Source organism: Apis laboriosa, unplaced genomic scaffold, assembly GCF_014066325.1.
Source record: "Apis laboriosa isolate Shangri-la unplaced genomic scaffold, ASM1406632v1 scaffold70_cov154, whole genome shotgun sequence".
Classification (NCBI taxonomy): domain Eukaryota; kingdom Metazoa; phylum Arthropoda; class Insecta; order Hymenoptera; family Apidae; genus Apis; species Apis laboriosa.
Window position 1 is genome coordinate 274,851 of NW_025224195.1, and position 26,993 is coordinate 301,843.

Genomic DNA, 26,993 nt, shown 5'->3' on the forward strand with positions numbered 1-26,993 from the left:
ATTGATTTAATATTTTATGTAATTTATATATCTTACTTTTTAAAAACATAAGATATGTTAAAATTTTTGATGTTATTTTATTATTTTATCGAATGATTGTTCGATAGAGCAAAAATCAGAATTCAAGTTTTAACCTGATAAAATATCATTCATCAGAACATGAAAACTTTTTTTATTAATATATTACAAAATTCATGTTCATATTGCAAAGTATCTACATATTTGCTAAAATCTATATTTTTCCTAAATACGATTGTAAACATACATTTTTATAAAAGAGATTCTCTTGAAAATGGATAAAATATAATAATTATTATATATTAAAACTAAAATAGTTTTTTCATATAATTTCATAAAAGTTGTAAAATAATTAATAGTGGATATCAAAATTAAAATATTATGATTGTTATTTATTCGTATATAATATAATATAATACAGGTATTCGGTTTTATAAACAAAAACTTATTATTTTCATAGGAATTCAAGTTTTATTGAAATTTAATTATCAAGATAATTTGATTATTAATCAATGATATATTTGTGTATATTATTTATACATTTTTCATGTTACTATTAACAAATATGTTACTATTAACATATTTACTATAATTATAATTTATTTACTATAATATGTTACTATCAACAAATATTGTCAATCACTAATGATAATATTAGCAATCTGAGCGCTTCTTGCTTTTACAAACGTCTTCGTCTTGTTCAGTGATCAAAAGAGCTCTTACTTAGCGACAACTTTCCCTTTTCAAACGATCGCAAAGGCGTCTGCGCATGCGCGCTGCACACAAAATTGTCGTGTATGCGCGCGCCGCTAATGTAACGTGACAAATATATTACGTTATAAGATCATACCGCAGTTCGATTTCACGAACCGCAGAAATGCAGCATAGAAAGCTGCGTTGAGCATATAATCAAATAAATTCTTTTTCTATCGAATTATAAATTACATATAAATGTATTTAACATCTACGATATATTTTTCTCCAGATTTTTCTCCTTTTTTATCATATCATGAATAAGAATTTTGTGAACTTTGAAATATATATATATATAATAATCGATGGCTTGAAATAAGTAAACTCTTATCTTCATATTTATGAATTTATCGAATTATGTGCACGTATCAATACTTGTGTCGATAAAATGTAGAAGACGTATAAAGCGTATAAAATCAGGTACAGAGAAATATTATGATTTTGCATTACGATATTTATTATACAATTCGATAATTTTTGATCCGATATAATAAAACGATACAATATAGATTGTAATTTGACTTAATAAAATTAAATAGAAAGATCAAAATTAAAATGTTTTATTTTCTAGTCACACTTTAAATGACATTTAATAATAATTCATATTATTTGTATTTAAGTTACATAGCAAATTGTGTTTAATTAAATATAATTATTTTTTCTTGTAAAATTATTCAACTTTACATTATTGGGATATAATAATGACTATATATAACTTGAAAAAACATATGTGACATATGTGTGTTACATACAAATATTTAGTTCCGGTTTTTAATATCATTATTTATTACTACAGACATTTTTATATTTCATAAGACATCCTATATATTTAAATTTAATTACTTAAACAAAAGTTATAATGCAAAATTATTTATTTTTGAAAACATAATTAATAATTAATTAAATTATTAATTTTTTTTTCTGTTTGTAGAACAAGACCAGCCAGAACCCTACTATACAGTTCCTAGGAAACGAAGGGGTAAGTGAATATTCGATACAATTATGCGACACATAGAAGTTTTCGATTTTTCTGTTCGTTTGATTGTAATCACAATCGATACTGTATGAAAGATTACAAAATCTATCGGTTATCCGCGACCAATCATATAAATCAACCGTGAATATTGTTTTTTTTACACGATTTTTTACATGATTTGTTACCTAAACGAAACACAAACGATATTTATCAAATATGTATTAAGCGATAATATAAATATTTTTAATTCGCTTTTAGGAAGGTTATCTTAGTCATTTATGTTTCAGTTTATCGTGTTTAATGTCGTAAATTGGACAGATAAATAATTTTGAACAAATTTCGCAACTAGTTTAAAAACATCTGTATAAACGTTGTTATCTTTTATAGATTTAAAAAGAGAAATATTTTTTTTCTTTTATAATAAATATCTAATATGATATTTTGCAATACGTTTGATTCATTTTTTAAACACGAATTTAATATTATAAATATATACAATTTCCTTTCTTGTAAAAAGATAAAAATTTTAATATATTTCTAATCTTAAAATGATTATATTATATATTTTTTCGAAATTTTATCGAAATTCTATTAAAAATCATTATCATCCTGATTTTTTTGAACATTTGAAACATCAATAGATTCACTTCTATTTAGAATTACAAAAAATTTAAAGTAGCTATCAAAATTTTTTAAAATTTCTAATAGAAAATCATAGATAAATGGAAGAATTTTTAGCTTATAAAATTCATGAGAGAGAAGATCGTATAATCGTAATCCTTCCGAGAAATTACAGAGATTTAAAAAAAGCCGCGTTCATGTAATCACATTTGCAAGACTAGAAAAAAAATTTGTCCTCAAGCGCATGCGCCAGCTGCGCAGCACATGAATTCCTCATAGTTTCCGCGCGTTTTCTGCGAACCATCGTTAGCGATCGTTAAACTTTTCTCGGAAATTTTTCTGCCTCTGTGTATTGGATCGTGAGAATGTCTTCGAAATTCATTATAAATGTTTTGAAATTCATCACGCGTAGCATATTGAAAAACTGCAAGATATTAGAGTAGGCAAGAAAAAACTACGAGTGAGGTTATGTTCGTAAGACAGATTGATATGCGTGTCTGAATATACGTTAATTATAAAGTTTGAAGATTATCGAGAAGTTTGAAAGTATATATATAGATAAATAAGGCTTCGGAATAAAAATTATTTTATGATTTATAATAAATCATAGATAAGACTTTGACATATTGGTATTATATATCACATATATATAAAATATTCTAAAGAAAGATCTGGAAGTATTAAGATTTTAATATCTAATGAATATAGGTAAAATGAATTCCAATGATTTTATTGGATATGGAATATATAATAATTTAAAAAAATAAAACGAAGAAACACGTAAATAAAATATATTCATAATCTTAAAAATAGAAAATAAATCTTATAAATAATCTTCTATTTAGGAATATCAGTCAACAATGACGAATCAAAATGTAAATATAGAAGAAAAAAAAATCTAACATGATGCGAGAAAAATCCAAAGAGCTTAGACATTCAGAAACGAATAATAAATAAGAAAATTTTTTGCGTCTCTTTTTTTCATCAATATTATAAGAAAGATAATGGATAAGGGAAATGTAGAAGGCGAAAGGTAGTCAGGTGGTTCCTTACGAGAGATCCCTTTGTAAAAAGCAGCGAGAGTGAGAGGCGTGACACATCATCGATCGCGTGCACGATCTCCTGTTACAAGATACACATATACGCACATGCGTGTGAAAATATTTCGACACGGGATCGGAGGATCGGCGGCGATACTGCGCGTGTCCGTAGGCGTGGCCAGGCACAGCGTCGAAGGTTTCTACTACGGTGAAGGCGATCGAGGTCGTTCGAGCAAGGTTATACACCATTTTCTCCCGTGCCGTTCGTTGATTCGTTCATTCGTTGATCATTTCGCTCGTTTCTCGAATAATCGCCAAACGTGGCGGTGAAGTCGACAGCCTGATTCTTCGGTCCTTCGTGATTCTTGTGATTTTCGAAGGCTAAAAGAGATCGTGTTTCGAGGTTGCATCGATTCTTGATGTCTTGGTTCCGGGATTCTGTGAAACTCGATGATCTTGGAATGGATTATCACTTAGCTTGAGACGGATTGCTTCTAGCATATATTTTTTTCTAGCATTTCTTTGCGATTTTATATGCAACTGGGATTGTGTAAAATGTTTTTTTGACATTTTAAATCTTGATTCAATGTAGAATATTAAATCGAAATATTATTTTTTATCAGAATTAGAAATCTATTAAATATACGATTGTTAAATCAAATTAAATCAATTGGGTTAATATAGAAATCTAATATTTGATATATAATTTAATATATAAATATATTAACATATGAATGGAAATATTGAAGAAGTTAAGTTAATAAATATTTAATATAAATTGTATAAATCATTTAATATATCGATCATATATGCTTACAATGAAAAAATCTGAAACATGATCAGTAATGAAATTCTCAGTTTAGAGAAAACGTGTAATTCGATATTTTTCTAAAATGATACCGGTTATCTCATAATGCTATTTACCTATATCGTAATTTCAATACTGGAAATCGATTCATCAGACTTAGAAAATTTGAGCATATTGTAGGATATTGATTTTTTAGACAGAAATAAAATATGATTAATATTTTTAATTATCTTATGTTTATTCCTTCGTGAATTGAAGAATTATCCAGGATGATTTTCTTGTTAATTGTAAACGGTGAATTTTAAGATATGCATTATGCAGCATATTCTTTATCGATGTTATGAATTTTTTTAATCTATCAGTAGGTATATGCATAAATATAAATGAATTTTATGCATGCGTTTATAAATAATAATTTATTGATGAATGAACATTGCATTTATTCATTTAGATGAATATTATTTTACATTTCCTGTTAGAATGAATACATTTATTCATATATTTTCTTTATAGTCAATGATACAATATTCACTTTCTCAAAAATTTAAAAATATTAAATTTGTTTGTTATAAATGAAATTAATTTTCTATGTAACTTTTAACCAATTTCTAAGGAAGCCCTTTTCTTCGGGTTTCTACGAATCCAAAAAGGAACATAAAGATGCAAAGATTTAGGAGTTAAGCCTAAAAAAGTCAAAGAGATATAAATATACAAATGTCCAGTCCAATGTTCCAACATTTACAAGTCTGCCGTGTTGTTTTATGAACATAGACGCCGATTATAATATATGCAGAGCCGAAAAAAAGTAACCTTGCCACCACTCGTAAAAGCTGTTGCACGCTCTTGGCCACGTCGTATCCTTTCACGAAGCCGTTGTTAATCACAGATTCGAAATCGCTTCTCCTTATGGAAGGAAGGGAAGGTGACCGACCTGATCGCATCTTCGTCCGGCCGCGCTCGACTTTTCGGGCGTGGCAGACTGTCTCATCGATTAAGCGCCGTTTCGTGACGTTGCTTCAAGGGAACAACGAGCAAAGAAAGCTCTTATGATGAGAAAAAATTTTTTGATGTTGATTTATTGTTGATTATTGATATGCGATTGAATAACAATGTTTTATTTTGATGTAGAGTGATTTTTATGGAATTAATCTTTTCTTTTTAGATAGATATTTATTTGTTGAATTGGTTTAATATTTAGTTGAACTGGTTGATTCAAAAATAAAAATATTGAGGAAATTCAAGATTAAATTTTTGATAAATAAATATCAAGAATATGAATATTTCAAATAATAATATTATTCTTTTTTTTTTAAATACATTAAATTGTATAAAAATATACAAGATTATCAATTTTAGGCAAAAAGAAATAATCTTCAAGTGGAAATTTAAATAATAAACATCTTTCTGAAACATTCTTCATTGTTAAAACCAATACTTAAACTTGCAATATAAAAAGACTTCTTCAATTTTTATTACACCATCAGCAAATAACTGAAGATGATAATAGAAGCGAAACTTCCAGTTTTCAGCATCATGCATACAAAGTTCTTTCTTTCTTTCCATTTCATCTTTTATGTACCCTATAATTTAAGATAGTAATAGGATAATATTTCTAGGAATCAAAGCAGGCGAAGCTCGGAACTAATGGATCTTGTGGATGAACACAATGAAATAGTAATAATAATCACCTGTTGCGAGGATTGAAAAGAATACCGTTTTCTCTTTATAATGGATGCAGAAATAAAAGCATCCGTAGCCTTGTTTTATTAAGGCTTCATTCACATAACTGATTCTGTTTAGCCGCATTTACTCTGGTTGCTTTATCCTGACCTTTGACTGGCTTCCACTCTGGAAGATCCCCAAAGATCGATGCGCCTATGTTGACCTTTTCGCCATGCTGCTGCAATGAAACAAGCACACCTTAGGGCCATTCTCGTCTCAAGCTTCTAGAAAATTATTTTCTAATAAATCATTTCCAGTTTTAGACATATCATATTAAAATACTTTCTTTCAATATCTAAATATCTTTAAAATGAAAAAGAATAAATAAAAATTGAATTTATATATTTTTTTTTCGCGTATTGAGATAAAGTTGGGAGAAAAATTTTAATTTAATTCGTCTTGGTTAATTCGTGCTATGCTAATTTACACAATATCTGCTATAGAATCTTTGGAACCTGGATAGAAAGTAGTAATGTAGTTATCCGTCGCCAAGAAAAATCACATCGAATATTTATTCATTGGAAGGATTTTCACTAGTCACGTGTAAATCTTGTTTTTCTTCTTTTATATAAAATGGTATATACATTTGAATTGGATTTACTTCTGAGAAAATAGATATAAATAACTTTTACATCGTTAAATAAATATTATTTATTTTATTTTGAATATTCTATTAATTTATTACAGTATCACTTGATCAGTATCACCACAGAAATTGTGTCAACTTGCTATTAAACGAACAGAAGTGCTCAATGCGATGCCCCAAAGCTTTTTATTTGTACGTTGAAACGAATTCGCACGGTTATCACGAAACCCCAAACGCGCTACCTAGGGGCACAATTTAAAAATCAACAAACTCGCAGGATATCGGGTGTTATTACACGGTCGAAGGGATTTCCAGTTGCACGGCTTCTCTCGATGCTTGTGTGCCAGGAAGCTGCTGTTAAACGCAGCCACTCTCTCGCATCCGGGTATTTTCCTCGCGCCAGAGCAGATTCCAGTTAAATCTTTCTTCCTTTTTCTCTCTCTAACACGTATGTACACATCCGTCAAGTTTAATCCGTTGTCATCTCGGGCCAACGGAGACCATTCGTGGATTAACCACATCTATATTTTCTCGATCCACGACAAACGACAGCCGAGTCACACAGACCTTCTCTGTTTTCTTTCATTCCGTACATCGTCAACTCTATCTCTTTTCCACACTTTTTCACTCGTTTCCTCTTTCTGCACGATGGTTTATCACATGGCTATTTTCGACAACGATCCTCGTCTTTGGAAATCCCGTTTTCTTTTTCTATCCACATTTTTCTTTTTTTTTCGCAATATTTTCCCATTTGAACGCCTCGTTTCGTAAAAAAATTTTTGCTCAAGTCAGTACAGATATATAATCAAACAGACGTTGGAATGAACCATCGACCGTGACATCTTGATATTTTCGAGCTTGTGATTTTTACTTATTTATAGGCCGTTATATCGTCAGTGCTGCTCGTTAATACGACCGTTACGAAGACGTGGCGTTGCAGCGTCCGTAATAGAGGCCAAGTACACGCCATCCACGTGCATTCGTCAGCACGCTCTAGCGTCCTCATGGATCGCGTGTGGCGTTGGTTTCTCTATTTTGCTTTGTCCATGGCTTTGTTTCTTTGCGTATACGCGAATTAACATTTCACCATTCAAATCATGTATTTATATATATATGTTTTACATTTTAATAAAAGTTGTTTAACCATATCTTCATATTCTTACAAATTTTTATGTTTTTTAATAAAGTGTTTTAATAATTTAGGTTAGATTTTTAAATTTTTTAATACGATGTTAAGGTCCTATGATAATTTATGACAAATTAAGTGTTTTATTCGAAAACATAACTGATTCAAAATAGAAAATATATTAATAAAATCGCTTTTAAGAGAATACCTGAACTTATCTCTTCTTGATATTTTTTATCGATTGAATTTATATTTTATCGGATGAGACTGTATGTTTTTCTTGTTGAAAATTATAAATGTTATATAAATTCAAATTACTTTTAAATAAAATGTATTAATTTACTGTCAAATAATAAAAAAATAATTAATTATGTCAATATTTTATTTTATCTATCTAAATTGATAATAAGAAACTTAATAATCATAAAATAAAATAGATTTATTCATTATTCAATAATTCAATAGTCAAATTATCAAAGATATACGAAGTTGATAGTTGTGTAAGTAGTTTGTACGTGTCGGAATTCGGGAGTATAGAAAGTATTAGATTGAATGGCCGAAGAAAAATCTAAAAGCGAAATTTTATCTATATTATGCGATGTAAAAAACTTACTATACAAACTTTCACACGACACGCACACAATTATTACATATATGAAAGTAAAGTAATCACAATTTTAATTATACTATCAAGATATAAGAAGAAAAAAAAATGATGTACATAGAAAATCAGATTAAATTTTTTTTCATTTCATTAAACAAAAAAATGCCATTTCCTTTTATCACGTTATCTATGATACGTTAAACGTAAAGTTATATCTATGAACAAAGAAATCATCATGCACACAGTTCAATATATATATATGATCTGAATGTTTTTTTCTTTTTTCACCGTTTCTTTCTTCGTTTCTATTTTTTTCATTATGGATTTTACTATGAGTAATTATATCAGTATAATTCACTCATTTAGTAAATGTCCTTGTCACGGTTGACGTATTCAGGAAGAATCGATTTGTGTTTTGACCGATCTGTATTCGCTTATTTTCTATTTATGTAACGAATATATACACGGTATATATCCACAGCAATTTCATATATAACAATATGATCGCGTAGTCTATGTGTGCAATAATCTTTTTTGCTCGTTCGTTGGAATACATTCCCTTTCCTCTTGCTCTTTCGTTCAAACTACTCTCTCCTTCTTCATCTCTCTTTCAGTCCGGTCAGAATTTATCTTCGTCCCAATACACGTCGTTCTTTTTTCTATTTTGACGTTCCTTGTCGAAGTATAATTTCACGTGCTCGCGGCCTCTGTGCTCGTATAAAAATACTTACGTATTTCAACGATCGCAACGGCCTTTCGTATATACGTGTATGGTTAGCATACGTAGAACCTGTGCACGCTTACCTTCACATTGTTGCCTTTCACTCGGTTTCTTACTGTCCGCTATGTATGTATATTTTATCCAAGAACAGCGCGTTATTGGCTCCGCTCGACAAACGTCAAGACACAAGACGTTGGCTTTTGGCTTTTTTTCGAAAGTGCCGCAGGTTGCTACCTAGAACATGTTGTACCAGGAAATCATGATGTTCTCAGACGTGACTTAAATTTGATTGGAAACGCGTTCCTATAATCGATCGTCGCACATCTTGTGGCGACATTTCATGTAACTATATGTATTTAAATCTTCCTGGAAATGTTGAATTATCGTGTATATCTTGATTAGATGATGTTTTCCTGGATAATCAATCATATCTTATTATTATTTTGTTTATCATATTTGATTAATCTATCAGATCTATTCAACGATATGAAATTTTCAACATTTAATTCGCATTTATTAAAGAATTCATTGATTTCGTTATGACATACAGTAACAGTATTCCAGTTTTCTTTACATGGGAATACTTCGTTCGAATCTTGTGAATCGCGGCGATTAAAGAGTAAAATGAGAAGCGGGAATCACCTTTGTATCCGGTAGCAACCGGAAACTCCACTCCATGCGTTTTATTGTCTTTTTTTCTCGGCGATTGCTTCCTCCTCGCATGTTTGCGCGTGCACATACATTGAGTGCTACTCTATACGCAGTACGAAACGCACGTTTCTTTTGCTTAAGGCGATATTTCATGACACGCTGTTGTAACAGTTACTTTTACGCATGACCCACTTGCTATTCCAACAGTCGAATCTAAGTACTACAATAAAAAGTAGGTCAGTTTGAAGTAATTGGCGGTTTTGTGTATTAACACTAAACTAGCCCAGACGAATGGATCTTTGATAGTCATTTTTCAGCCAATGAAACAAATATTGAAAAAATTATTAGTTATATTAAACTTCTGCCGTAACGACTTCTTCTTCGGTTATTTTGCTCTTTTACGATTATGAGAAATGATTTGCAATATCTCAAACTTTCTTATCTACAATGTAGCAAATTATCAGAAATGTACGAAAAGAGGAATGACATAAACATGAAAAATAAAGATCATGTATCAATCAACAAAAAGTTTCCAAAAAGAATTGATATTTACAAAATTCTTGGAATTGATAATATTTACTATATATTCTATATACAACATTGAGATTATTATTATCGCATGAAAAATAATTCCAAGATTAAAATTAAGAAAAACCCCAAAAGAAAAACATTTTAATTATCATTATTATATTCATCATAACTTAAAGCAATTATCCTTTTTAAACACCTACAAATTAATCTTTAAATTTAAAAAAAGATAAATTAAATTCTTGAAACGAATCTCCATCAAAAGGATATTAAATCAATGAAAGATCTTTATTTGATTCCTCTCGTAGTATCCTTTCATGTGATAAAATTTAGTCTGAAAACTGCCCTATCCCAGCATCGTTCCAGTTGCTTTTATGAGTGCATGGAAACGCGGCGTAACGAATTACTATGGTCGCTCGGCATCGACAGGATCGGCGTCGAATGCGGGACATTTTATATAGGAGTATCTTTATCGTATGCGGCCTTGCACGTATGTGAAGATATGCGGGTGTTGCGCTCTTCGCCATTAATTTTCTCTCCCTTTTTCGTTCATCGTTCATTCACGCGGTGTGTTACATGCCTATGACGTGCCCGATAATATTCCGTGTTACACATGTACATTCACATGTATTATCTTGGCTCTCGCTCTTCTGAGAAATTACCGGGATTTTTCTAATTCTTTTATTTTTTTATTTTTTTTTACAGTTCGTTGAAATACAGGTTGAGTCGTTTGTATAGGGATGATCTAAAGGACATTATTTATTTTTATTTGAATATATCACCATTTTGATGTATGTACAAAATTTGATGTACGTACAAAATTCTGTAATTAACATAATTTAATTTAAATAATTTTAAAGTAAACATGAAATAAAAATCGATACATTTGAAAGAGTGAATTTTTAAGTTATTGATTATATTATGTTTAAATTACACATGATAAATAATTTTAAATTTATTATCTATATAAATAAATAATAGAAATTTGAAGCATTTTTTTCGTCGTACCTGACAATTTTAAAAACATGTCAATAATATTTTCATATAATAATAATAAGTTCTTATATTTAAATTATAGATATAAATTGACTAATTTTCAAACTTGAAAACACAAACTTGTCTACAAAAAAGGATTAAAGAAAAAAAATTTATTAGTTTCTTTTATCATACCTGATAGTTTTCCAAATGCATCATTAATATTTTCGTATCGTAGTAATAATAATATATCTAATCTAATGTCCTATTCACGAAATGATAACATATATATATATATGTTTTAGTGTCGTAAAATAAAATCGACGCAATATACAGTGCACGAACAATTTGCTTTCTCTGACCGTTTCGAATTGTTGCTTTCGCCTTTGATTTAAAGACAAAACTGAACAGGTTCGCCGACGATAGAAAGGAAGCAAATCTTCAATACACATACACACACCTGTTTTATATCCCGTTCTCGAGTTTTATAACTCGTCTTTTGAACTCTTCGAGAATGCTGGAATATGCATTAATTAGGGAACTCATAATCGACAAGCCTCTTGCAAAATACTTAATATGCGCCATAAAAATTCAGATAATATATATTACATGGATCTTTGCAGACGAAATGGCCGAAATTCTTAATGAAATTTCCGATGCTCATAACTTTATAGCAAATAATATTTAATTTTAATCAAACGTTCCAGATTCGTCAGATTTCATATATGCATATTGACCATCATAAGACGAGATTATGAATATTAATTTCTCATTAATTTTGCCTCTTAGAATTTTTTTCGAAAAAAGAAAAAGAAAACACATTATTGCTTCTGTTGTAAAGAATCGCTGACCTAAGACAACGAAGAACTGATAGCCATATTATTTTGAGAATTAATAAAAGATTTTTTTTTAATTTATTATAAGGATATAATAATAACATATTTAATATAAAAAAAGAAAAAAGAAAAAAAGAAAGTACACTTTCAATTTTCGGTTAACGATGATTTATTTAAATTCTATCTGAATTCTTAAATATTATATATAAGTCGATGACTTCTTAAATTCCGCCTTTTCCAAAGGTCATCCTTTATATAATCAAGTTACATTTTTTGTAAGTGACTCGATGAAATAAAATGCTAAAATATCGAATGTGAGGAATGAGAATATCCAGAATAAAAAGGAAGATGATACGGGATTTTACGACAATCTTTTTTATTTATCCATCAACTTTATCTTTTTCATTTACTCTTGCGGTGATACATTGTGATCTTGTTGTTGGCCAATCGTCGATCGGTTTTCTCACCGCGTCGACTTTTATTATTACGTTAAATGAAACAACATAATGGCGAAAAAGAAGGGGAGGAAGGGGGAGGGAGGGAAAGGCGAGCACCGTCTCAATTGGTCAACAGGCGAATAAAATTCAACTGGCAAACCGCGATGTCTGGCAAAACTGGTTCCAAAGACCTTTGCCAGGCTACGTTCCCTCTTACCAGTTCGCCAAGCCGCATGAGAAATGTGTCCCTGCTTCAAGACCGAGTGTAATATCGCGAACTGTTCGGAAATAAAGGTAGATAAAGGTGTGTAAAAATTTCCATGAAAATGGAAACGCGAATTGACGCGCGGAAATGGAAAGCGATTTCTTTTGCACGAATTTTTTCGATTCTTCTGCCTTTTGCTTGATAATTTTTTATATTTTCTAGATATTTTTTTTTTTTATTCTGGAACATTTTTATATATGTTGTGTTTAAATACATTATTAGATAACGGTTTTAGATATTGTTTTTCGAGTAATTATATTTTTTTGTTTTATTTCGTATTTGCATAATGATATTTGCATGACAATATTACAAGTGCATCAATTTCTTCTCTCAATGTCTGACTTATGCAAAATCCGAATTGGAATAATAAATTTGTCAATTTTATTTCAATTAATCTAAATAGAAAAATACTTCAAATTAACTTAATTTAATTATTTTAAATTATTGTTTATCTTTATTTCATACATAGTATAAAAATCGTTATTGATATATAATTTTGCAATTTGTCCGTGCGTCATGATAATGAGTAGGTATCCGATAAGGTATTCGAAAGGAACATTGTTTCGAGATTCTAAGAATCGATTGTCATTGGAATGAATAAATTGGAAATTAATTACGTAAATTCTATTAGTCATTTTGATATGATTCATTGCACATGTTATATTATTATTCGAGTAGAGAAATTTTTATGTTAAAAATAAAATTTATACGTGTTGATATGAAAGTTCGATAAAAACTTCATGATACATTAACATAACTCGTGATTCAAATAAAAACTTTGTACCTTATATCTTATATATTATATCTTGCTTAATTTTTTAATAGGTCGTAGATTCGATCACGTTGGCTTTATTAGATTATTGGAATTATTCTGAATATAAGGCAAGATCTATTATTAAGAGTAATTAATCGTTTAACACAAACATTCGTAAAACTTATCTTACGAATTAATTTCCCCTCACTTTCAAATTTTTTCTATACGAAATTTTTTTTTTTTTCGAAAGTTCGCCAACAATTCTATCACCGTTCTCTCGTCGAAATCAGGTTTAAAACCTTCCTTATCGGAACACCATTCATCCTTTACCTTCGATCAATAATTCAACGAGTCAAATTTCCTACACAAAAAATTTTTCTTCTACAAACAAAATTCCCTCTCGTCGAAATCTATGAAAAATTACTTTTAGAAACGGTCCCCCTTATCGACAAAAAACCTAACGATAATTTCCAACTCCACAAACTTCGTATCTCTACGCTACGATTCGTCGATTTTCAATTTACCGATGGGAAAAAAATTGCCATTCCCAATGGCCATTCCCTTAGGAACATAACGCGGCAAGATAACGCCCCTAATGGAAAAGCCACGACCATCTACGACGCCATACCATCGAACTCTCATCGACTCGGTTGTTTGATCGGCTTATCTAACTACTCTCCCCTGTTTTTGGCTCGTGCGTAGATAATCCTCTTGCGATTCACTCGAGAAACGGAATAAATTCTATTCGAGCGAGAGAACCACTTAACTTAACCCCGTTCCGCGGCCGCCTCGTCCTTGTAAATCATGCATAGGACGCGAATCTGCAAGTTGCAATTTGGAACGCCTAGCCCCTTTATCTTTATGTGGTGGCGCTCGTATGTATACAGGTATACAGGTCTCGTGACGAGGGAACGGTTCCACCGAACGATCCGAAACCTGTAAAACTGGATTCCCCCTTGTTCGTGTGCGATATACACATCGAAATTAGCCTCTCTCGTCGACCGGCTGATATCATCGTCGAGCTCCTTCGAGCTGTGTCCCGCTTCGGTTTTCAGCCTCGTTCGATTTCATTCTCGATCGTGATCCTCTTTCGATGAATTTTCAGGTGAAAATCCGTCTTACGTCTAGCATACGTTTGCCGTACGAGTAAGATCGCTTTCATCTCTCTGTGTCGTGAGAATTGTGAATGTAAAGTTTCTACAATATTTTTGTTTTCGAATATTTAAATACATGAAGGGAGGGAGTGTCAACGTATTGGTGGGAAAGTTTTAAAAGATTCGATCGAAAACAAGCGCAAAAGTATACAAAGCCATTTGAGGCTTGTTTGTAATATATTAAATATTTATATGCGAGTTTGTATTAGTGGAAGGAAGTTAATGATACGATGGGGACAGAGACGTCTCGCTTCATCTAATTAAATTAGTAAATAAATTATAATCCATATATTATTTGTATACCAATATATTTTTGTTGTGTTTGTTTCGACAGACTTCTTCTATATTTGAATCCTTCAAAGGTATTTCCATATGTTAATATCCTGTATAAAAGTAGTACAGTAAATAAATATAATAAAGATATTGTATATTTAAAAGAAAACCTGAACTGAGCATAGAACTACTTATGAAATAGTGAAATCAAAATTGAATTTCGACAAGGTTTCATCAGAGTTTAAAATTCTCTTTTATATTTTGCTGAATAAAAATCAATGACAAAAGAAAAAAATAAAATTCAAATGGACGTATCGTTTCATTGCATATAATTATCCATAATTTTTACATGTATTCAAACATGTCATGCTATTACAAATTTAATCGTTGTTAAACTCTTATTGTTGCTTGCATTTGTAGATACTCGAACTTGGAGTATCAGGATATCCATTCGAGTATCCATTCAATTCAGATCCAAGTATTCGAATTGGAATGAGATTTGACTGTTGAATACCTTTAGCCAGTAGTCGATAAATTATCGTTTAAGTGATTCCTCGTGAATTTTACGGTCTCGTAATGTTATGAATGAATACTGAAATACGAGAAACGTATAATATAGAATATGAGAATACAAGATGCACGTTCTAAAAAAAATAATAACATAAGTTTGTTTGAGTTGTGTAGCTCGATAAGCGAACTATAAGATATCTTGACTAAGGATTTACGGGCGTGTTAACTCGAGTTGTCTTAAAATCACAAAATTATATATACTGCTTCATATTTTTTAAATTGATTTATATTCACCCGTGTTATCACTAGCGCATATTTCTTGCGAGTATGCACGTACTACATATGCGATGATGTAGTTAGTCTTTTGTTGCTCATAGAGCTACTGTTTAAATAAGGATGAAGAATGAATTTCATTCTTTTACTGTTTATCTAATGATTTGTGCGTATATATACGCTTTGTTGGAAAAAAAATATATGTGTAAACATTGCAAGAAGTACAAGTGAAAGTTATTTGAACTTCAGAAGTAGTGTGTGTACGATGAAGAATTTCATGAAAACGAAGTTGGAAAAGCAGAAGTGAATACCAGATAAAATAAAATGAAAAAGAATGTTCTACGAAAATGAGAATTATTTGGAACATCTCATTAGAAATTTCAATTAAAAGAAGAAGAAAAAAAATAAATTATAAAAATTGTTTATTAATCTTCTAAAATTCTAATCGATAAAAATTAATGAGAAAATGGAAGAAAAGTGAATCGTATAATCTTGATTATTACTAAAAATAAAGGATCACAAGTAAAATTTCGAAAAAAAAATTCTTCCAAAGATATTCGCGTTGCGCGTGATTCATGCCGGTCGATGCACCCCATCTGTTTAGCCTGTTGCGCTCATGTTGGGACAAACATAACCTCTATGCCACCGATCGTTCTCATAAATCGTAATCTGCAACTCACCGTGACAAGTGCGTAGCAGAGATCAGAAATATCCAAGGCTATCGAGGGGTGGATTCACAGGAAGGAGACACATAAAAGAGCACATTACAAACACGTTAACAGAGAAACAAGCATATTAGCATAACGTGAAAACACTTTATATACATCGTATTACGACATTACATAATTAGTCTCAACAAAAATAAATAATAAAGTTTATCTCGTGTCTTGTGTTATTACACCTTGAGCGTAAGGATAACAACATAATTTTGGTTAACGCGAAACTTGGAATTTTCAAATTTTTAAATCATCCTCCAGAATTTAATTAATATCGAAAAATTAGAAATATAATAATATTGGAAGAGTTATTCAAGAAGAATTACAATAAACAAATGATGGAATAACGGTTCACGCGTTATTTGTTCCTCGGGAACTGTTTCGAAACGATTGTTTTAAGTATGCAAGACGCGACACAAGCCATGAATATTAAACCGTTCGATAGGGTTCGATGCGATCCTAATTGCCGGGCAAAGAATTCGAGAGAATCGACCAATCGCGTTCCCGGGGGTACACCTTGGATAGAAAATAAATGTTAACGAGTGTTCATGGACTAGTTAGCTTCCTGTTATCGGGTTTATTAATAAGTAATAATCGTACTTTCGTTCGTTGAATAGATTGCGGCAGTGTCTATCTTTAGAAAGGTTGGCACATGATAGTGCTTATTAATTAGGAATCTTAGGTGTCTTTTTAAGATGATAGGGTTGAAGCTATTACTTAAACCGGTTTTGTTGTATAAATATCCGAATATCGGGTGAACCGGTTGGGCCTGATTATTGTTAGATAATATAAACAAAAAGATTGAATTATTGTGTACAGCAGTGTTTCCCAATCTGGATCCTGGATCATTTTAATTATTTATTGTTAGGATATATTTATTGGGTTAAGAAATGTTCCACTCTGATATATTGGAATATTTTTCAATCCATTACGAAACTAATATAATTAATAATAAAAAAAATATAGAAATTACATTAAAAAGACCAAATATCTTACTTCATAATTAAACATCTGATTAATTAATTATTTTTTAATTTTGTTAATTATTAATGTAAAAGAGAATCTCTGAATACTATTAAAAAAAATGTATACAAAATTACATTCTCAAAGTTTGCTTACGTATTTCTTTTTATAATATCAATAATATAATTTATATCGATCGTGAATTCAATTAATCAAGAAGAAAATAAAATAAAACGAGAGAATATGTAATTTTATTCAAGCACTTAACAGCAACTCGTTCGATCTTATTTCCATTTGTTCTACAAAAAAAAAAAAAGAAGTTTCTTCATTTATTCAATCTCACCATCTCATCAACTTTTAATCTCGTCCAGCTACTTACTCGATCCACCAATCACATACCATGACATCTGAGTTTCACTCATAACCACGTTGGATCCACAGTATACGTGCAGACGAGAATACTAATCGTACCCTCGCCCATCCAACCACTCCAGATTCACTGGAAATCAGCCTGCTTCCCTATCCATACACACGCAACCACCATATAACTATCCATTGAAGAGTGTTCAGATCGTCGAAGTTTTTTCCATGCTCGAAAAACAATTTTTCCAAACCCTTCTAACGTACGTATAGTTAGATATACACATAGGAGTATAGCAGAGAACTCCACCCACGCGCTCTGGAAAGAACGACTCTCGTGAAGAGCCTCGTAAAGTTCTCTCTTCTCCTCTCACTCTTTGATGCACCGACTCTTGCTTACGCCTATACTAGATGGCTCTCTCCTTTTTCTCCTCTCCTCTCTTTCTCTCTCTTTCCCTTCTCTTTTTCCGTGTATGACACCGTATGGAAGGTTGGACGAAGGCGCACACGAGTGGTTTCCACGGTACGACGCCGACGGGAGCTATTGGCGAGGAGAGCACGTGCTGCACGCGAGTTTCCAACCGAACGTGAGGACGATTTTGCATGAAATATGCAGGCCCGTTTCTCTCCTCCGCGTCCACGGCTGCACTTCTTTACCCTTTTTCCCTCGTATCCGGCTCGGCCAAGACTCTATAATATAGACACTCAACTTCTATATATTCAGTTTGCACGGTTTCCTCGTTCCCTGCGGAACACTGGTTTCTCTCCAAGGGGGTTTTCCTGCTCTTCTCTCTATACACGCGTGGGGTATGGTATAGTGGTATATAACCACGGTTCCGGGTTCATCTGTGCTACGAGCCATCTGTCTTTGCCTCCATTTTTTTCTACTTTTCACGGTTTTTCTTTTCTCTCCTTCGAATCCCCGCCTCCTCGTGTACCTCTTTTATCGTTACTCGTACCTGGGATGGATTATTCTCGAAATATTCGTTTTCTTTTCAAGGTAATGAAGCAATATTTAGAGACGTTTATCGACAAACGATCTTTTCGTGTTTTATTATTAATTTTGATAAATAATATATGAGAAAATTAAGTTATAATTTGTTGTGTTGAAAAAAAAATTAAAAGTATTTTGATTATTATACAGAGATATTATGATTATTATAAAAGATAAAGATATAAATAAAATAAAAATAATAAAAGAACGATAATACAAATGAGAAAAGTATAATGATAAAATTTATCGAAAATATTAAAATCAAGATTGTTGGGATATTAATTAAGATAATTAAATTAGATAAAGCAACAAAATAATAGAAATAAAGATAATAATCTTTTCAATAAGAAAATCTTATCGTTGATTAAATTTATTAAAAATAAATAAATAATAATTTTAATAAAGAACATTATTAGAAATTATAATTATCTTTTCTCTTTGATATAAATATCAATCAATTAAATAAAATAAATCCTCTCGATGAGGAAACTATGAATGATCAAATATACTGATTTTCCTATTACTTCCAACTACCCTTTCAATAAGAATATTTTTATCCTCTTCCAAAAAAAATCTCTCCATTTCGACTATCAGTCCGGCAAAGATTCCTTTTCCCTCTTCTTTTTCTCCCCTCGACAAGTGGCAACGCGCGCCCTCGTTTCGCCATGTTTCTCTCTCCTCGCCGTATCGAGAACCCCTCCTGAACGAACGCATGAATATTTCAAGGGTCCGCTTCCAGCCAACGATTCACCTTCCCGCTCATCTTCTCCTTCTGCTGTGTTTTCCACCTTTGCCATCACGGTTCGATGCACCCTTGGAGGAAAAACGATACCGATAGGGAAACGGCGCGTTTACGATCGCGATTCCATGATTTTTCAAAGATGGGCAACGAGTATCGAATGATGCTTTTACCTCGGATGCAACGATTTATTATACGATGCAATTTAATGAATTATACTTTAAAGTAAAAGTAAATATTTTTTTTTTTTAAGTTTTATATCATAGAATAAATTATTATTAATTAAAATTTATAAAATAATGAATAATGGATAAATATATTAATTATTATGATCACTTTTCGTATTATTCAAAGTGATTTGCGATATTTATTGAATTTATTAATATAAGAGTTACGTAAAGTTAGAATAATTTAGATGTTAAATATCAGTTTTGTGAAGGAATTGGAGAAAATGATCGGATCGTATTTCGATCCGAAATCAATCGAACAACTGTGTTTGATTGCGCGCCACGTCATGGCGGAAGACCTTTAAAAAAAGATGGTTTGTGTCAGCCCGATATCGTTAAACAGATTTTCGGATAAAGATCATTAGTTGATGGTGCCGTTAGAATCATCAAATAGATTGCACAAAGGTAGCGGTATCCATTGAGTGAAAGAAACGAAAAGTTCTAAAAGAAATTGTATTATTCCAATCGTCGGGTGATAACGCTTTTTTTCCTCCCTCACATCGATTCGTTTGTACATAAAAAAAAGAAATCGTTTCGCTTCATCTATTCAGATATCGATCGTATAATGTAAAATTAAAATATATTTACAGTAACTCTTGTTGAGATTAACTTTTATTTTCAAGACTAGAAATTACTACATAATTATCTACGTTATCTTATGCACTCCATAACTCTCGCTAACTCCTTCATAAAACTCTTTTCTTCTCTAAAAACCACTTTCGTTATCCATTAACCCATCCCCCTAGTACTCGCTATTCACACGAGTATATACCACGCTTCTCTAATATACCACTTCCTCCTACGCTAAGCAACCCCTGCGTCAACTTTATTATTTAAAATCCTCACTCTCGCCGCCTCAATTCCCCTAACCACCTTGCATTTGAAGCATTTTAATCGACATCCATCACCCCCTTATAAACATCCCTTTTTTTTTTCGAGCAACATACGACCTCTCCCACTCGACAACGACCGTCTTCCACTGCCATAACCTCGAAACGATGATCACGAATGACAAGCGTGTTCAGTGAAGCATCGATGAAAATCGGTATAATTAATCGCGAGGTAAACTCGCGGGTTGCTGTCTCGCTGCGTGATTGGTTCTCGAGAAATTCATCAACCGTGTCCAGATTGAAAATTGCGTCGCGCGCCCTCCTCGTCGTTAAGGGAAAAGGTTGAATACGAAGGGAGAATAAAGTACGGTTATTGATCGTTTAATCCATAGAGACGCACGTCTTTCCGTCGTGATTATCTTTTTCCATAAGCTGTTGCCCTTCGTTTTATCCGACGTTCGACTAATCGATCGTGTAACGTCTCCAGTCGCCTCGTAGACGCCGACACCGACTCCTAGGGTGGCACTCTTTTCCGGTGAGAAGTGCTTCGCGTTTATCGCAACATGAAGGTACGTATATACGTGTATATATTTGTGACGAAAATTTGATTTTTTTTTTTTAAGATTTATTGAATTTTCGACTTGAGGAATTTGAGATTGTATTTATTTTTAACATCATTGTAAAAATGATTATTGGAAAATTTCTTATTACGGAATGTATGTATTTTCCAATGATTTTATTTGCAAAAATTGTACAAATATAAATATATGTTAAATATATGTAATTTCAATCAATCAATTTAATTGCTATTCGAGCATTATAATTATTTAATAATGTGTATTGTAAATAGTGCCACATTAAATAAACACATTTTATTTTTTCTTTTAAAAGAATTATAAAATTCAATTATAACAATAATTAGCATTTTAATACGTAATTTCTGAAGAAAAAAATATAAATTTAAAAAAGATTAAGAAATCAATAAAGTGAACATAATTTATAAAAAAAGTTAAATGAGTTAATACATTATTTGCCAAGCACTTATATCTATAGTGTTCATGTATAGGTCGTATACCTGTACTCATAAAAAGAGAATACAATGACACTTGCTTCTACATCATTTTTCACCATAAGATATTTTTATTTCTCTCCTACGTAAAAAAAAATTGATTCTTAAGAAAAATCTTTTCATTATTTTTTACATTTTTTAATTCAAATCTTTCAATTGTCGAAATTTTCAATCTATCGATATTCGATATGAATACAGTTATTGAAAAGTAGGCATGTTTAAATCGTATGCGATTATCATCGGAATAGCTTTCTTTCTAATTCTGAATCTTGATCGATAGAAACAGATCAAGCAACGGGTCATTCCAACGCGAACGATCGTGAGAGGAATTATTCTTAGGAATAATCATCGTGTCTTGAACTGTACAAGCGTGTAAAGATAAAATTTTTTATAATTATATTATATAAAAAAATACATATAACACACTAAACTCGAGCATATTCGTTCAACATTTTTGTTTAAATATACTTCATAATAGAATTGCTACCATTAAATTTTTGAATCATTAAATACGTAAAATTTTCATGAAGTAATATAATGAGATATAAGAAGACTGTGAAATCAGTAGTTAAAGTAAATATGAATATGAAGACATGCAAATTGACAGAAATATGTATGAATAGGAAGATAAGAACATAAAATCTCTGTCAGAGTCAGAAAAAGAATTTTTTAAGACAGAGTCAATGTACCTTATGTGAGATAGTTTTTCATTTCTCTTCAAATAATGATTTATTAAATATAAAAAGTTAAAAGTTAATATATCTTACATATTATTTTATACATGTTAACTAATTATATCCATTATATTAAATTTTAAATGATGTAGTACGCAAATATTTAATACTATAAAAATGAAATATACAACGCGATAAATATATATTTTATTGAAAAATAAAAGTATGCAATATATATATATATAAACAATTGTGTCAATATCCTTGAAGAGGTTAATATACCATGACAATCATAAATTGAACAGTGGACGGTTGTCTCGCTTTCAGAGTCCTCTAGTAGTGAAATCCTCGCAAGGTCGTACGAGCTCGAACGATTTAGGCCGGAAATTCCGCGAGCGATCGTGCGAGTGCGACCAGTAGAAACGATCGTTCGCACGCGCGCGTGCTTCTGTATCCTACATACTGCGTTACATCCTTCTTACACTTTCGTTCTTTCTCCCTCCAATATACCGATTACTCTATCCATCTTTCTTTTCCCAGCCAAGCCTTTCCTTTTCTTCCATCCGTCTTCCTTCGTTCCGCATGCTTTCTCCTTTTCTCTGTCTCTCTTCCTCCGTTTCATTCTGCCTCTATATACGTCTATCTTTTTTGCTTTTAGTCTTTTTTTTCTTTATCTTGTTTTTCATGCTTCTTCTTCAGCTTTTTTTTCTTCATCTTAGTTCTCGTAGGATTAAATTTTGCATCTTCGTTCGAAACACGGATTTCGAACCTGTTCCTCGTGAGCTGAGATCCTGAATATACACGTAGTTGCTGAAATTCCGAATTCATTACCGGTGTGTATAACTTTCACTCGCCGCTATTGCCGCCAAAGACGTTGCGACGCATAGATTCTTCGCACGCATTGTGCGTCCAGGTTTCCCGCGAATCAATCACCATGCATTGGATTAACCCGATTTTTTTTTTTTTTTTACTATAAATGGTAATAGAATATTACAGGGATTGTGAGATTAAAAGGAAACTAAAGTTTTTATTATTTTGTTGCATAGGGTTCTTTAGTGAAATTCGTAAGTACATATTTTCTTTCATTTTTGATTCAATTTATTATTAAATTGTGGATTATATGATATTTATGCAATAAATTTAGAAAATGAAGAGAATTATTTTAACTAAATATTTTTTTTAAATGTATATATACATGTATATTTTCTATATTGAAAATTACTTATTGTTTCATAAAGATAACGAAATAAATAATGAGATTTCTCTTTCTTTATAATTTCATCTTGATGTGTGCGCCCAAAATCATAATCAATATCACATTTTCGCAACACGCAGGATTGTTCGGCATAATTAAAATTCTTTAATTAACTCGAATACGTCTGATTGGCTACTTTTAGCTGGGAATAGATCGACCATGACTCGATAATATTGTTGCTGGCTTCTGAACAATACGTCTCGCAATTTCAGTCATGGAAAGCTATGCGGTGAACGTAAAACGGTTTCGCCCTCGTCTCGAATTTCTTCATGTGAAACTCCGTTTCTTTTTTACTTTTTTATTTCTTTTTTTTTTCATTTAAGTATTTTTTGTCTTATTTAAGGGAAAGTGAACTATCGTTCCGGAAGAAGTGGTTCACTATAACATTGTATTGGTTTATTGTAGCGTTCACCACGTGGACGTTCTATTATAAGAATTTAATCGTTAATCGAGATACGAGATCACGAACAAACAATTTTATGCAAAAATATCTTCAAGATCTAACAGTTAAGAGATTTACTTAAACAAAAATTTCATAAGAATCATGAATCATCAATTTCTATATCTCAAATCAGTTTTATTTGAAATCTTTCAATTTGCAATTATATTTCGTTACAAAATCTTATGAATTCTTATATATATATATATATAATTCGAATTTTAAATAAATAAATAAACTTGAAAAAGAATGACATATGAAAATTACATATCTTCTATTTGTTAAAATTGAAAAACAAAAATGAGAATGATTTTACGTGTTTCCTGTTGCGAGATGAAAAGTTGAAAAACCGGAAGAAAACTAGAACTATTATAAAAACAGAGTCGCTTAAATAAGCGGCATTATGACATTTGCACACTGAACACCTGCGCATTCTTTGAATGCATCAAAAGGATTACATTCACACCTAGACGTAACATACTTTACAAATTGTCGTACATAATGTTTTCATTGTCATGTCATACTTCTTATAATTTGGCAATTATTCTTGTTGTCTTCTACTTGTATTCAAATAGTTATTCCTCGTTGTTACTCGTATTGTTACTCGTTGCATCTTTCCTTCTTCCTAAAATTATTTTATTTATCCAAAACAACATAAAATTATACAATTCTGTATCGATCAATTTAAAAAAAAAAAAAAAAGGGAGAAGGATTTTTAAGAACTTAAGAAAATTAAGAACATATAGTATGAACTATGCAAGATAGTTGCAAGAAAGATCCTTAACAATTCCTAACATATCTCCACAGAAAATCATACGATTGAAATAGGATCGATCGTCGCTAGTGAAAAGCATATGCGTCGTGTTTCTGCTTGAGGATCGCGAAAACTCGGGGTCACGTTACAAATTCCGTTCGTCGTTGAATATAAAGTACAGGCCAACGATACAACCAAGTTGTAAAATTAATCATATGTTGAGCAGTTTACGGATACTGAAACATGTTGTGATGCAAACATCGACTTAAGTGGTGTGTTTAAATTAATCGCTCGCAACATTGGAAATGGTAAGCTGATGTTTCAGCAATGATTGTGAGCCATTTACTTAACTCATCGCTTAAATCGATACCTGCAACATATTTTCAACATCTAGATAGATCGTTTAAAATAATTATCAGACTATCATTAGTTTAAAGAAAAGTTTGAAAAAGTTGAAAAGAAAAATATAGTGAGAAGTATCATGTTTGATATTAGTTGATATATCATCTCTTAATGATTTAATGTATTATCGATTATATATTCGTTTTACCACTATATATATATAAAATCGGTGAAAACAGACGTCACAGAATATAATCTTCATCCCCTTCGCGTTATCTTATCGCCTGTGTTTGTAGAGCGGGAAATTAGCTGCAGGGCGAGGTTGGTTTATGCAAAACAAAACTTCCCCGTTGCGTTATCTGTTTGTGTCATTTAAAATTCATCATAGCAAACCGGGAACGTGACGAAAACGATAATTTTCTTGTGCTTGTTTTATGGAAATGAGTATATTATTAGAAGATGAAAGGGAAAAAAAGAGGAAGAAAGAAACAAGCGATTAGATTCAATTTAATTGTCGTTATATGAGTAAATTATTTTTTTTTGACGTTTGACGAATGACTTTCGAATATTCATCCGGGATATTGATTGATGTACACAAAATAAAAAATTTATTATCGTGTTTGGATTTATTTTTATCGAGAGAATTTCATTCATTCATTTATTCGTCGATTCTATTTTTAGAAAGATAAGATGAAAATTTTAGAAATTTAAATTTTTTGTCATCGAATGTTTCCTTGTCGATAAGTTTAAGTTTCTGAACTTTGCCGAATGATTTGTTAAATAAATTTAAATAAGAAAATTTAATATAAAATTCGAATATATATATATATATATATATATAGACGTGACTCATGGAACAAATCATCTTACAAAACAACTTACCATTTAAATCTTCAAATGATAAGATTCAGATAAAGCTTTGAAATGAAGTTGTAAAGTGATATTAACATGTTTAATGATAACACTAATGAGTTTTATATCATGTTTAAAATTTTTTTGTTCACAACAGTATCGTGAACAATTTAAATTATTCTTGTTTCAAAACTTCATCGAACTATATCGATCATTTGATCAATCGAAATTATATATTACATGCAAATAAGATTTTAAAAGACCGGACTCGGCCGTGTGAATCACCGATTAACGATGTAACGCGAGGATAAATAGTATGTCAGTGGGTTAAACCGACGTCCTGTTATAAACTGAAGATTTTTCCGTGGAAAATGTTTCCACATCAAGGAACGGGAAACGATGGATAGATTAACCGTGTATTCTTATTTTGAGATCGCTCGAGACCGCTTCCGTCCTCTACTTATCGACTGAGCGTTTTCTTACGCCTCGTTGGGGATCAATTAACGTCCCCACGCAGTCGATCGTGCGATCGTAAAGGCACGTGGAAAGTTCTCGAGTGAATAACGAGTGACAGGGAAAAAGTGCATCGAGTTGAGAAAAAATTAACCTCCGGTTATATTTTGGAAGATATTACAGATATACGATACTTCTTGAATTGAAATTTAAGAGAATTAAGTCTTCAAAAAACGTTCTGAATTTTTTAAGATTTCTCATTTCGAGTTTAAAGCCAATAATTCGATTAATTTTCATTCGATTCACTTCGCAAATTCAGTTTAATATTAATATATGAAATTGAATGGTATACATTTTTTGTATGTCGTGTAAGCAACCCTGTATTATGGGATTCAAAATAATTATTGCACAATTGTATCTTGATTCTATCGAATATATAAATTAATATCATTAGGAATTTTATAATTTAATATTAACGAAAATTTTATAAGATGAATGAATAATGAAACTTTTTTTTAAACCATATATCATATATAAACATATATATTTGAAAATAACGTTAAATATTTATATCGTAAGTACATCATTATCATATGCCCGTTATCCAAACTAACCTGCACCCAACAGTTCCATTGCGTTATCACTTCCCATGAAGATAGCACATGGCAATCAACTTGAGAATACCTAATGCCTAG

At 31.2% G+C, this 26,993-nt stretch overlaps 1 protein-coding gene and 1 long non-coding RNA gene across 3 annotated transcripts in view; one reads left to right on the forward strand and one right to left on the reverse strand.

Annotated features, from left to right (window-relative positions):
- The window catches only part of LOC122719189 (RNA polymerase II elongation factor Ell), a 119,826-nt gene that overhangs the window by 44,663 nt on the left and 48,170 nt on the right, over positions 1 to 26,993 (forward strand). For both annotated transcript variants that reach the window (XM_043944811.1, XM_043944812.1), the window contains exon 2: positions 1,703 to 1,750. In XM_043944811.1, coding sequence (XP_043800746.1) covers positions 1,703 to 1,750 — 48 coding nt within the window. The remainder of the gene's footprint in view (positions 1 to 1,702; positions 1,751 to 26,993) is intronic.
- LOC122719194 lies at positions 5,743 to 9,265 on the reverse strand. Its single transcript, XR_006347533.1, has 3 exons — positions 9,059 to 9,265; positions 5,905 to 6,116; positions 5,743 to 5,796 (listed from the first exon to the last, which is right to left on the reverse strand). It is a non-coding gene; the product is annotated as an uncharacterized LOC122719194 (long non-coding RNA).